The sequence below is a fragment of the Capra hircus genome, chromosome 11 (assembly GCF_001704415.2).
Source record: "Capra hircus breed San Clemente chromosome 11, ASM170441v1, whole genome shotgun sequence".
Classification (NCBI taxonomy): domain Eukaryota; kingdom Metazoa; phylum Chordata; class Mammalia; order Artiodactyla; family Bovidae; genus Capra; species Capra hircus.
The window spans coordinates 74,824,340-74,838,547 of record NC_030818.1 but is presented as its reverse complement, the minus strand read 5'-3'; the positions used below and the strand labels follow the sequence as shown (position 1 = coordinate 74,838,547).

General features: G+C 35.5%; 1 protein-coding gene across 2 annotated transcripts in view; it reads right to left on the bottom strand.

Moving 5' to 3' along the window:
• The window catches only part of ATAD2B (ATPase family, AAA domain containing 2B), a 127,355-nt gene that overhangs the window by 71,794 nt on the left and 41,353 nt on the right, over positions 1-14,208 (bottom strand). For both annotated transcript variants that reach the window (XM_018055586.1, XM_018055587.1), the window contains exons 10-15: positions 11,245-11,356; positions 10,838-10,953; positions 9,188-9,362; positions 4,889-4,977; positions 1,563-1,722; positions 268-358 (exon numbers count right to left, since the gene is read on the bottom strand). In XM_018055586.1, coding sequence (XP_017911075.1) covers positions 268-358; positions 1,563-1,722; positions 4,889-4,977; positions 9,188-9,362; positions 10,838-10,953; positions 11,245-11,356 — 743 coding nt within the window. The remainder of the gene's footprint in view (positions 1-267; positions 359-1,562; positions 1,723-4,888; positions 4,978-9,187; positions 9,363-10,837; positions 10,954-11,244; positions 11,357-14,208) is intronic.

The following is a 14,208-nucleotide window of genomic DNA, read 5'->3' as shown; positions in this document are numbered from 1 at the left end:
CTGTAATAAGATTGGAAATCCAGCATTCAATGAAAGGCATTATTACTACGGAGCTTTGTTAATCGAAACACCTAATGGCAGCTAAAATTCTAATTTAGAAGTGTTCAAACTTCAAGTGAAATGTTTAAAATAATTTTTTACATTTGAAGGCAAAGCCATCTATTGCACAAAAATATAACTATACTCATTCACATTCCAAATATAACGGGAAAGGGAGGCTGAGCAGAACAAACAATGACAATCAAAAATTCAAATAGTAGCACTCACCAACACATTTTTCAGCCAATTCACCTAAAAAAGCATCTGACAATTTTGGATTCCAGTCCCTGGTATGGATCTGTAAAATGTGTTTTCTTGCCTAAGAAGAAAAGCACAGATAAATAAAATCTTGCCTAAGGAAAAAAATACAAATAAAATATCATCAACCCCAAAATGTATCAGATGGAACAAATTCATCAACTAACCATATCCCAGAAAAGCAACTGTTTATTTTAAAAGAAGCATAAACAGCTTGGCATCCGTGTTAACTCTGATTCCCATAATAACCCTGTGAGCTATGTAGTAGAGATCCTTGTTTCACAAACTAGGACATGTATTAGTCTGAGAGGTAAAAGAACTTGATCTAGGACTAGAACTCAAAACTAAATTTCACTTTCCTCCACATCATTTTTACCATCTGAAAATGCATAAACAAAAAACTTCAATGCATTATAATAACCATAACTTTTAAACAAACTATATATTTAGATTTCTCAGGTCCTTTTAGTTCTAATATGCATAAAGTGTCATTAGAAGTTGAAGTTTTTGGTTAAGTAAAAAGATATAATATACACTGTCATATAAGTTCATGAATGCTTTCACACTTAATACATAACAAGATAATCTCCATGAATAGTAATTGAATTCACGGAAAAAAACAAAGGTTTTAACAATTTTACCTTGATTTTTTTCTTTCAAAATAGCATTCTCTACCTTAAATCTAACTGTATAACACAATAAAAATTTTAACATCTTGGTCCCAAATTAAATTTTTCTCCCACAGTAAAAAAAGAAACACTTAAGTATAAGAATCCATAATCAGCTGAAAAGTCACATCAGAATGTTTTTTTCACATTTGCCTTCTTTCAGGGGAAAAACAACACTTTCTAAAATTGAATGTCCTTATTGCCTTAACACTGCTACTTGAGTTTCTTAAGACTATGAAAAAGCAAATTATAACCAAGATAAAATTATTATTGGCTTGGTGAAGAATCTGGGATCTAGCACCAAGACAAAAAGAACTTGGAAGTTATCAGGATAAATTTTGCTCAAAAGTTGACAAAATCTGGAATCAGTAGCTATTTCTTCAATTCCAAGGTCTAAGCTGGCCATTCAGCTACCAAAAATAAACCAATGCTATAACAAATATTTTCTTTCATATATATAGGACTTGACATATGTGAGTTTGAGCAAGCTCTGGGAGATGGTAAAAAACAGGGAAGCCTGGTGTGTACACACACACACACATACTTCATAATCAAATGAGAAATAAATCTTAGTATATTGAAAACAGAAACTGTTACCTTTTGATCTGGAAGGTTGAAAAGAAATTCTCTGTCAAAACGACCAGGTCTCCTAAGAGCAGGATCTATAGAATCAAGTCTATTTGTAGCACCAATAACAACAATTTCGCCCCTATTGTCTAATCCATCCATAAGAGCAAGGAGGGTTGACACTATAGAGCTGTAAGAAAATTTTAAAGAGGAAAGAAAGAAAAAGTTGCAAAACCTGCTGCTTATACTAACTTTTATCAGTCTTAAAGATTTTTATATCCATGTTCAAAAGTGAAACTAAGTTCCAATTAACTTTCTCATATTGTTCTAAACAGGTTTAAGTCTTCTGAAGATATGACTGACATATAATACACTGGATATGTTTAAAGAACACAAATTGCTGAATTTTGAGTATGTGAAACTATCACCATTAAGGAAAAAAGTAATATTTATCATGCTCCTCTTTGCACCCTTCGTAATCCATCCTCACTGCTCCTCCTTGACCTCTACCCAATCCCTTGGAAACTACTGATCCAAGTTCTGTCACTATACATTAGCTTGCATTACCTAAAATTTTATATAAATGGGATCACATGGTAAATACTTTTTTCTTCTGGATTCATTCCCTCAGCTTGATTATTTGAAATTTATCACACTGTTGGTTTATTTTTGTTGTTGTTCAGTAGCTCAGTCTTGTCTGACTTTTCGAGACCCCATGGACTGCAGCACATCAGGCTTCCCTGTTCTTCACCATCTCCTGGAGCTTGCTCAAACTCACATACATCAAGTCGGTGATGTGATCCAACCATCTTATTCTCTGTTGTCCCCTTCTCCTCCTGCCTTCAATCTTTCCCAGCATCAGGTTCTTATCTAACGAGTCAGCTCTTCATATCAGGTGGCCAAAGTACTGGAGCTTCAGCTTCAAACATCAGTCCTTCCAATGAATATTCAGGATTGATTTCCTTTAGGATTGACTGGTTTGATCTCCTTGCAATCCAAGGGACTCTCTAGAGTCTTCTCCCAACACCACAGCCCAAAGGCATCAATTCTTCAGCAGTCAGCCTTTTTTATTGTCCAAATCTGACATCCACACATGACTACTGGAAAAACCATAGCTTTGACTATAGGGACCTTTGTAGGCAAAGTAATGTCTCTGCTTTTGAATATGCTGTCTAGGTTGGTCATAGCTTTTCTTCCAGGGAGCAAGCATCTTTTAATTTCATGGCTGCAGTCACCATCTGCAATAATTTTGGAGCCCAAGAAACTAAAGTCTGTCACTGTTTCCATTGTTTCCCCATCTATTTGCATGAAGTGATGGGACCAGATGCCATGATCTTTGTTTTCTGAATGTTGAGTTTTAAGCCAGTTTTTTCACTCTCCTCTTTCACCTTCATCAAGAGGCTCTTTAATTTCTCTTCGCTTTCTGCCATAAGGGTTGTATCATCTGCATATTTGAGGTTATTGATATTTGTCCCAGCAATCTTTATTCCACTTTCTGCTTCATCCAGCCTGGCATTTCACAAGATGTACTCTGCATACAAGTTAAATTAGCAGGGTGACAATATACAGCCTTGATGTACTCCTTTCCCAATTTAGAACCAGTCCATTGTTCTCATATCCAGTTCTAATTGTTGCTTCTTGACCTGCATATAGGTTTCTCAGGAGGCAGGTAAGGTGGTCTATTCCCATCTCTTGAAGAATTTTCCACAGTTTGTTGTGACCCACAGTCAAAGGCTTTGGCATAGTCAATAAAGCAGAAGTAGATGTTTTTCTGGAAATCTCTTGCTTTTTCCATGATCCAAAGGATGTTGGCAATTTGATCTCTGGTTCCTCTGCCTTTTCTAAATCCAGCTTGAACATCTGGAGGTTCTTAGTTCACATACTTAGCTTGAAGGATTTAGAGCATTACTTTGCTAACATGTGAAATTGTTTGTTTAACAAGAGTTTATTCCTTTTCATTGCTAAAACAATATTCCATTTTATGATATATCCCAAATTGTTGATATACATGTTGATGAACATTTAGACTGTTTCCAATTTTTGGCTATTACCCAAAAATACTGTGCACATTCACATACAGGTTATGAAAATTTTCCCACAGGTTTTTTCCTAAAAGTTTTATACTTTAACCTCTTGAGCTTAAGCTTTTATCCTCTTAATCTTTAATGTTTACAAATCTAAAACAACATCATATTTTGTATTCCTAAATACTGCTTTATCAATGTCTTTTTTATCATGGCCAATTATGCCAGAGGTTGGTTTCAATTTTATTTTTTTCAAAAAAGCAACTTTTTAATTTCTTGATTTCTGTATATCTTTGTTTACAGTTCATATACTATTAGTTTTAATTTTTATTTCACTAGCACCATAGATTATTTAGAATTAGAGCAATAGCTGTTGATAACAGATATAAAATTTTCTGCTTGTCTTTTTGTTATCTCTTACATTTTGTATATTACTAAACTTTGGAAATTAGTTGTGATTTAAGGCATAATATATGATAAGTTTTTATAAATGATGTTTAAAACTAGTGTTCATTCTATATTACCTTAAATAAGTATGCACACAAGATCAGATTCATATAACACAGTTGCTCAAATAATCTACAGAGAATTTATTTTATGCTCCTTTATTCTATTAATATTTCACAATGATGATCAGTTTGACTCTTTACAGTTCTGTCAATTTTTGTTTTATACAGTTTGAAATATAGTAATTAGGGAATTACAGATTTTAAACAATTACATCTTTTAATAAGTTGAAGCTTTTATCATTATAAGGGGGTCCTCTTTATATTTATAATAATGCTTTCCATCTTACAGACAATTTTGCCTAATATAGCAATAGTAGCTTTCTGTTAGTATTTACTTGGTAAGTTTTGCACCATTTATGAATTTGATTATTTCAGGCATTTTATATAAATGAAGGTTCCAAATGGTGGGGGAAAGGCAAGCAAAAGCTTAGTCACAAATATTCACAGGGACAAGAGAAACAAAAATATATTTTAAGAAATAAAATATTATAAAAACATTACAGCTATGATGAAAATTAGAAGCTCACAAATTTAAGCAGCTCAATTCAGAATAGGAAAATCCTACCTACAAACATCAGAGGACAGAGGAGCCTGGCAGGTAATAGACCATAGGGTCACAAAGAGTTAGACACAACAGAGTGACTGAGCACACACATGTGCATACACACACACACACACACTCATGCACACACATGTTATAAGAAAGAAGTCTTCCTCAAGGAAACAGTTCACATCTTACAAGCCTCACAGCACTAATTCAAGGGTTAAGTCTTAGTACTATGTCAACATATGAACTCAATATAATCAGATTAGGAAATATTACCTGTGGATCTGATCTTGCCTGCTAGAGCGCACTGGAGCTAATCCATCTATTTCATCAAAAAATATTATAGAAGGTCTCATCAAATATGCCTAGGATAAAAAGAAAGCAAGTATTGTATTAGTTTTCATTTTTAATTTAATTACTATGTTTTTTAATAAGTAACAGAAGTAAATAGGTAATATAAGCAAATGGTATAACATGCAGCAGGTAAGAAAGATTATAGAGGAAAAAGAAAAGCTCCTATCTTCTCAGTCTCCAATCACAAGGTAGTGATTAAAATTACCTACCCAGTAGGTAACTACTGATTTCAATGTGTTTATTCTGCCATACATGTCATTTACACACATACACATACATGCATTTTTAAACATACTATTTTATTAAACACATTTAAACACACTATTCATATTGCTTTTATCATATAACACAGACTATTTTATGTGAATGGCATTTTAATTAGCTTCCATGTAAGGATATAAGAAAAGCATTCCTATAAATTCTAATATAATTTAAGAAAAAGCAAGGTCATTCTATGAAAACTTAAAGCAAAAGGAAGGTGAAGAATCTAACCTGAAGAAATTAATACCAACAAAGGATGACAATAATTTTAGAGAGGTTTGGCTTAAAATGTCCAGGTGGACTGGAGAGGGCTCACTGGACCCCAATCCTTGAAGCTAGATCACTGGACCCCAATCCTTGAAGCTAGGTCACTGGATTCAAATCATATGTGCACAGGATAGGGAGGGTGAATTACAAGGATTCATGGAGTGGCATCAGATGACCAAGAACATAGGAGTGGATTCCTGCCCCAACCCATCCACATTCATGTGGATTTTTTAAATTCAACTTGATTAGCTATTCCGAAGATTTTTTTCCCCCTATTTTTGATGACTGGAGCCCTAAAGACAAACAATGGAATTGTGTTTTGCATTTTTTGGTAAAAGGAACAAAGCGAGGACCTGGAAATACACACTGGAGCAATCTTGTGGGAAGGATTCAGCATGAGTAGATGGTAAACTTTAAAAGTGAAAGTGGGAGTTTGTTTAAAACAATAAATCACTAAGTCATTTCTAGGGCTTCCCTGGTGGTTCAGAGGTCAAGAATCTGCCTGCAATTCAAGAGACACGTTCAATCCCTGAATCAGGAAGCTCTCCTGGAGGGAAATGGTAACCCACTCCAGTATTCTTGCCTGAGAAATCCCATGGACAGAGAAGCCTAGCAGGTTATAGTCTATGGGGTCACAAAGAGTCAGATACGACTTAGCAACTAAAACAACAAAAGTCACTTCTAAGTTTAAAGAATACAAAATTGGGGTTGAAGATTAAATAGTTTTGCAACTGGCTATGCCATTTTTCCTCTGAAAAAACTATATTTTAAAAACTAAAAATCATAGTCAAGGTAATAGAAGAAGTACCTTCTTCTGACCAAGAGGTAGCAGACAAGTTTCCAGACACCATTAAGAAAACCACTGATGAGAAAGAGTATCTATCTGAACAGGTTTTTAATGCAGACAACAGTGCCCCATTCACATTTATTAGTAAAGAAGAGAAATGAGCACCAGGATTTGTTTCTTTGTTATCAACACATGAATCGTGATACCTAATAAATATGAATTTCTTTTTCATATTATTTTTTTCATTTTTGATGTATACTATAGTATGTATAACATCTACAGTATTTTGTATTATAGAGACAACATTGACATAGGTTGAGAGAGAATTCAACTTATATTCAGGCAATGTAAAACTTTGGTTTTGGTAAATATAGTACAGTATTGCAAATCTCATGATTTTTCTTAACATTTTCTTCTCTCTAGCTTACTTTACTGTAAGAATGCAGAATATAATACATAATACAAAATATGCATGTTACCTGTTTATATTATTGGTAAGGCTTCCTATCAACATTAGGCAGTTAGTAGTTAAGTTTGGGGGGAGTCAAAAATTATATGCCAATTTTCAACTGCATGGAAGTTGGTGCCCCTAACCCCTGTATGGTTCAAGAGTCAACTATACACACTTCCTTTCAGGAAAAATTTACATTAGTCCAATTAGATAGGCATTATTTACTCCATTTTATAGAAGAGGCAATAAGGATCAGATGCTTTCAGTTACTTAAAGTTATATACTTAATAGGGCTTCCCTGGGGGCTCAAATGGAAAAGAATCTGCCTGCAATGCAGGAGACCCATGTTCAATCCCTGGGTCAGGAAGATCCCCTAGAAAAGGGAATGGCTACCCACTCCACTATTCCTGCCTGGAGAATTCTATGGACAGAGGAGCCTGGTGGGCTATGGTCCATGGGGTCACAAAGAATCAGACATGACTGAGAGACTAACACTTTTACCTTCACATATACTTAACAGTAAAGTCAGATATGAACTAACATTTTTCTGACACCAAAGGCCAAACTCTTAGCCAATACATTGTATAGTCAACCCTCAGTATCTGCTGGGGGGGCATTGGTTCCAAGGCTCCCCAGAGATACCAAAATACAAGGATAGTTAAGTTCCTTATATAAAATAGCATAGTACTATCAGCCCTATACATTGACAAATTCCACATCTGTGAACTCAACCAATATGAGATTAAATTGTTGCCTGAATCTGTGGATGCAGAACCGGCAGATATGGAAGGCCAACTGCACCTCCTTCATCTCATTTAGAGTACAGATTATATCCTTAATTTAGGAATGTAGATTCTTGTCATTTAAAAAGACATATAATGACTACAAGCAGTTTTTTAAAAAAAGAAAGAAAACATTTCAAATCTATTGCCCACAAAGAAACAGAAATGAAACACGAATAAAGTAAATACAGATTTAAAAAGCAGCATGGAGACTCCCTGGTGGTCCAGTGGTTAAGATTTCACATCCAATGAAGAGGGTGTGGCTTTTATCCCTGGTAAGGGAGTTAAAGATCCCACATGCCTCGCATCCAAAACAACCAAAACATAAAACAAAAGCAATACTATAAAAAGCAGCATGATTTATGCTATGGTTTTTAATAAAACCAGGAAACATTCCTACACCCAGTATCAAGTTGCAAAAAGTATAACACTGTCAAAAACTTAAAATTAAGTCATGGGACAATTTGCCAGTATTCCCCAAGCTGCTGCTGCTACTGCTAAGTCGCTTCAGTCATGTTCGACTCTGTGCAACCCCATAGACGGCAGCCCACCACGCTCCCCCATCCCTGGGATTCTCTAGGCAAGAACACTGGAGTGGGTTGCCATTTCCTTCTCCAATGCATGAAAGTGAAAAGTCAAAGTGAAGTCGCTCAGTCGTGTCCGACTCTTCGCGACCCCATGGACTGCAGCCTACCAGGCTCCTCTGGCCATGGGATTTTCTAGGCAAGAGTACTGGAGTGGGGTGCCATTGCCCTCTCCAATACCCAAGCTGATTCTCCCCAAATCCACCAATGTTATTTTACATTATTTTCTAATTATTATGAAATTCTCTTGAAACATGAAGACTGCATATGTTTGACTTCTCAATAGACACTGAACACCTTGAAGTTAACAATTTTACTTTATCCCTCTATCTAGACCCACTATCTAGAACATAGCAGCCTTTAACATGGATACCAATAGCAACTAAAAATAATATTTGAAATGCTTTACCAATTAGGTAGAACTTTGATACACATCAACTCAGTAATGGGTATTCAACAAATGCTTGCTCTAAGCATTTTTAAAGTGTCATGTGAATCTCCTTAGACATAACAAGATATAAGTTGCATTACAATGTATGAATGACTTCCTTCAGTACCCCAAATAATTAAAAAGTGAATTTATATCAGGACTAATTTTTATAAGTATTAGGAAATGGTATTCTAAAAGTTAGTTATAAATAAAGATAGCCCAAATGATATTCACTTACCTTACTCAGTCTTTCAAAAGCGTTCATTTAATACTGAATTCTTCTAGCATATTTGTAACTCATGAAAATAACTAATATACTGCTTTGTGATATTTCTTGCACAGATATTTAACTTTTTATGCTTGTTCTAGTCCCTCCATTAGATTACAATCTATATGGGATATCTAGGGATCTTAAAAGCACTTAACATGGTATTTATTATATGTCAAGTTGCCACCTCAATAAATATTTTGTAAATTATCTTAAATTAGTACTAGTGAAACTGCTATTAAATACCTCTAAGACATACAAATTCTAATTACTGATCCTAATTTTAACATACTGATTGGTAAATATGACTTCTTATGAACAGTTTGTATAATATTTATAGACCAAGTATATTAAGTATTAAGATATTCTCACATTAGTTGACTTCACTTACCTGATCAAAAAGAAGCCTAAGCTGCCGCTCAGATTCACCAACCCACTTACTCAGACAATCCGCTCCTTTTCGCATAAAAAAAGCCACCTTTTTGTCTCCCTGACTGCACTCGTTAGCTAATGCTCTAGCGACCAAGGTTTTACCTGTGCCAGGAGGACCATAAAACAAACAGCCTCTAGAGGAACAGAGAGTCAATAAACGTAAATTATGTTACCATTAGCACTAATAATCAGTTTAAAAGTATGCACCTCCCGTATAAGTTTGAATTAATGTATATTGATTATTATTAGACACCAACAAAGCCTTTTGTAGTCCACAGACAAAAGTCTCACTTCGCTGAGAGTTTTCAAGGATATTCCCAAACAATCAAGCTTAAGGATGCAAGAAATAGCTCAATCAGGGTACACAGTAATTTGGCAAAATATTGAAGGCATTTGCCCTGTGACCCAGAAATTTCACAATTTTTACAAAATCATGTAGAAATACTCAAAAGAATGTTATAGACTTTCTTACAAAGTCTAAATGCTCTCTATTAGTAAGGGACAAATACACCACTATATTTATAAATTAAACACTAGTATGATGTCAAATAGAATAATACACACAATATTTATTAACGAGGTATCTATATTATAGAGTGAAAAATAGAGTTATATAGGGGCATTATTGAGTAATCTCATTTATATTAAATGTTTAAATGCATACAATACAGGCAAAATCATAAACTTAATATATGTATATACATATAAAAGAAAGTTATAAAGAATATAAAAATTGTTCATCTCCAAAGAGGAGGATTACTTTTAGCTTATAACACATTTTGTTTATAACTCCATTATTTAAAGTTTCTTATTAATGGTTTCTTTTAAATTTACTATTTTTAATAGTAACTGAATCCAATGAATATGATTAATATTGATCATATATATTGGATCATATCACATAAAAAGTAAATAAATTTTATTATGATTCATAAGAGCCACTGTAGAATTACAGGACAACATTTAACTCACTCAAATAAAAGATGACTCTTTAAAAGATTTTTTACATCCTTAAAAGCATGAATAACAAATTAGAACCAAATCTCTTAAATAAAAAAGGATATTTAGCAGTTTAAATTGAAGTCTATGTGTACATCTTCAGAATATTTTATTCTACCCAATTTCCTCTGACATAATTTCTCAGTCTTTTCTAATAGTTAACTAGCTAACCACCTCATGATCAGACACAATTAATCTGATCATAAAAATAAATTATCAAGTTTACCATTTCAAAAATACCACATCACTGAGTCAAAGAAACACTTCACTGAAACTGTGCTTTCAAAGACTAAACAACATATAGTATCAAACTCAATGCTATTAGGAGACCAAATTAAGGAAAATCTAGTTGGGCAATCCACTTGTATATTCAAGGCCTGCATAAACAATCTCTCATCCTACATCTGAGTCTTAAATAATGAAATAGAAACTTCAAGTACCACAGCTTTTGAGCTCTAAATAATAAACTTTCATTCCTAATTCTCATTGATAGAACATATCAAATAAATATACATGAAATATTTATAAATAATATTTAGATTTACAATTACTTACTAACTGAAATTTGATAAATTAACAATAACAATAATAAACATCTAGCATTACTAACCTTGGAGGCTGAATTTTAAATTTTTCAAAAATTTCTGGATACAAAAGTGGGAATACCACCATTTCCTTTAGTGCATGAATATGATGACTCAATCCACCTATGCTATCAAATCGCACCTTGGAAAGAAGGGGAAATAATTTTAATTGTATATAGGTTTCTTTTTAATTTATGAGATAATGATTGCAAAATACATGCCTTCAGCAGGAACTGAAGTTTAAATATAAAGTTCATATATAAACAGAATTCAAAAAATTATACTTTAGGGAACCCCTTGGCAGTATGGTGGTTAGGACGCCACACTTCCACTGCAGGGAGCAAGGATTCAATCCTCGATGGGGGACCTAAGATCCCACAAGCTGTGTGACAAAAAAAAAAGGTATTTCTAGAAAACCATTTATAAAACTTACTGATTTATCAATATTCATTGGATCAACATCAGCCAAGCTTGCGCCCACTTTAACACGTTCTCGGAGAATACCACCAGCTAAATCTTCTGCTCTTAAGTTCATAGGCAAACACCTGAAATTCATAAACATTTAAGTAGATAGCATTAAAAAGTTACATGTTCTTAATATCATAAACAAGTTTTAAAGCTTTGACACATTTTTAAATTTTTTTTTATTGAAGGATAATTGCTTTACAGCAATATATTCAAAATTCTTTACAGAATTTTGTTGTTTTCTGTCAAACCTCAACATCAATCAGCCATCAGTTCAGCTCAGTTCAGTCTCTCAGTCGGGTCCAACTCTTTGCGACCCCATGAACTGCAGCACGCCAGGCCTCCCTGTCCATCGCCAACTCCTGGAGTTCACTCAGACTCACGTCCATCAAGTCAGTGATCCCATCCAGCCATCTCATCCTCTGTCGTCCCCTTCTTCTCCTGCCCCCAATCCCTCCCAACCTCAGAGTCTTTTCCAATGAGTCAACTCTTCTCATGAGGTGGCCAAAGTACTGGAGTTTCAGCTTTAGCATCATTCCTTCCAAAGAAATCTCAGGGCTGATCTCCTTCAGAATGGACTGGTTGGATCTCCTTGCAGTCCAAGGGACTCTCAAGAGTCTTCTCCAACACCACAGTTCAAAAGCATCAATTCTTCGGTGCTCAGCCTTCTTCACAGTCCTACCAACTCTCACATCCATACATGACCACAGGAAAATCCATAGCCTTGACTAGACGGACCTTAGTCGGCAAAGTAATGTCTCTGCTTTGAAATATGCTATCTAGATTGGTCATAACTTTTCTTCCAAGGAGTAAGCATCTTTTGATTTCATGGCTCCAATCACCATCTGCAGTGATTTTGGAGTCCAAAAAAATAAAGTCTGACGCTGTTTCCACTGTTTCCCCTTCTATTTCCCATGGAATGATGGGACCGAATGCCATGATCTTCGTTTTCTGAATGTTGAGCTTTAAGCCAACTTTTTCACTCTCCTCTTTTACTTTCATCAAGAGGCTTTTTAGTTCCTCTTCACTTTCTGCCATAAGGGTGGTGTCATCTGCATATCTGAGGTTATTGATATTTCTCCCGGCAATCCTGATTCCAGCTAGTGTTTCTTCCAGTCCAGTGTTTCTCATGATGTACTCTGCATAGAAGTTAAATAAGCAGGGTGACCATATACAGCCTTGACGTACGCCTTTTCCTATTTGGAACCAGTCTGTTGTTCCATGTCCAGTTCTAACTGTTGCTTCGTGGCCTGCATACAGATTTCTCAAGAGGCAGGTCAGGTGGTCTGGTATTCCCATCTCTTTCAGAATTTTCCACAGTTTATTGTGATCCACACAGTCAAAGGCTTTGGCATAGTCAATAAAGCAGAAATAGATGTTTTTCTGGAACTCTCTTGCTTTTTCCAAGATCCAGTGGATGTTGGCAATTTGATCTCTGGTTCCTCTGCCTTTTCTAAAACCAGCTTGAACATCAGGAAGTTCACGGTTCACGTATTGCTGAAGCCTGGCTTGCAGAATTTTGAGCATTACTTTACTAGCGTGTGGGATGAGTGCAATTGTGTGGTAGTTTGAGCATTCTTTGGCATTGCCTTTCTTTGGGATTGGAATGAAAACTGACCTGTTCCAGTCCTGTGGCCACTGCTGAGTTTTCCAAATTTGCTGGCATATTGAGTGCAGCACTTTCACAGCATCATCTTTCAGGATTTGAAATAGCTCAGCTGGAATTCCATCACCTCCACTAGCTTTGTTTGTAGTGATGCTTTCTAAGGCCCACTTGACTTCACATTCCAGGATGTCTGGTTCTAGATGAGTGATCACACCATCGTGATTATCCAGGTCATGAAGATCTTTTTTGTACAGTTCTATGTATTCTTGCCATCTCTTCTTAATATCTTCTGCTTCTGTTAGGTCCATACCATTTCTGTCCTTTATCGAGCCCATCTATGCATGAAATGTTCCCTTGGCATCTCTAATTTTCTTGAAGAGATCTCTAGTCTTTCCCATTCTGTTCTTTCCTCTATTTCTTTGCATTGATTGCTGAAGAAGGCTTTCTTATCTCTTCTTGCTATTTTTTGGAACTCTGCATTCAGATGCTTATATCTTGCCTTTTCTCCTTGGCTTTTCACTTCTCTTGTTTTCATAGCTATTTGTAAGGCTTCCCCAGACAGCCATTTTTGCTTTTTTGCATTTCTTTTCCATGGGGATGGTCTTGATCCCTTTCTCCTGTATAATGTCACAAACCTCATTCCATAGTTCATCAGGCACTCTATCTATCAGATCTAGGCCCTTAAATCTATTTCTCAATTCCACTGTATAATCATAAGGGATTTGATTTAGGTCATACCTGAATGGTCTAGCGGTTTTCCCTGCTTTCTTCAATTTCAGTCTGAATTTGGTAATAAGGAGTTCATGATCTGAGCCACAGTCAGCTCCCGGTCTTGTTTTTGTTGACTGTATAGAGCTTCTCCATCTTTTGCTACAGAGAATATAATCAATCTGATTTTGGTGTTGACCATCTGGTGATGTCCATGTGTAGAGTCTTCTCTTGTGTTGTTGGAAGAGGGTGTTTGCTATGACCAGTGCATTTTCTTGGCAAAACTCTATTAGTCTTTGCCCTGCTTCATTCCGCATTCCAAGGCCAAATTTGCCTGTTACTCCAGGTGTTTCTTGACTCCCTACTTTTGCATTCTAGTCCCCTATAATGAAAAGGGCATCTTTTTTGTGTGTTAGTTCTAAAAGGTCTTGTAGGTCTAGGTATACATATATCCCCTCCCTTTTGAACCTCCCTCCCATCTCCCTCCCCATCCCAACCCTCTAGGTTGATACAGAGCCCCTGTTTGAGTTCCCTGAGCCATACAGGAAATTCCCACTGGCTATCTGTTTTACATATGGTAATATAAGTTTCTATGGTATTCTTTCCATACATCTCATC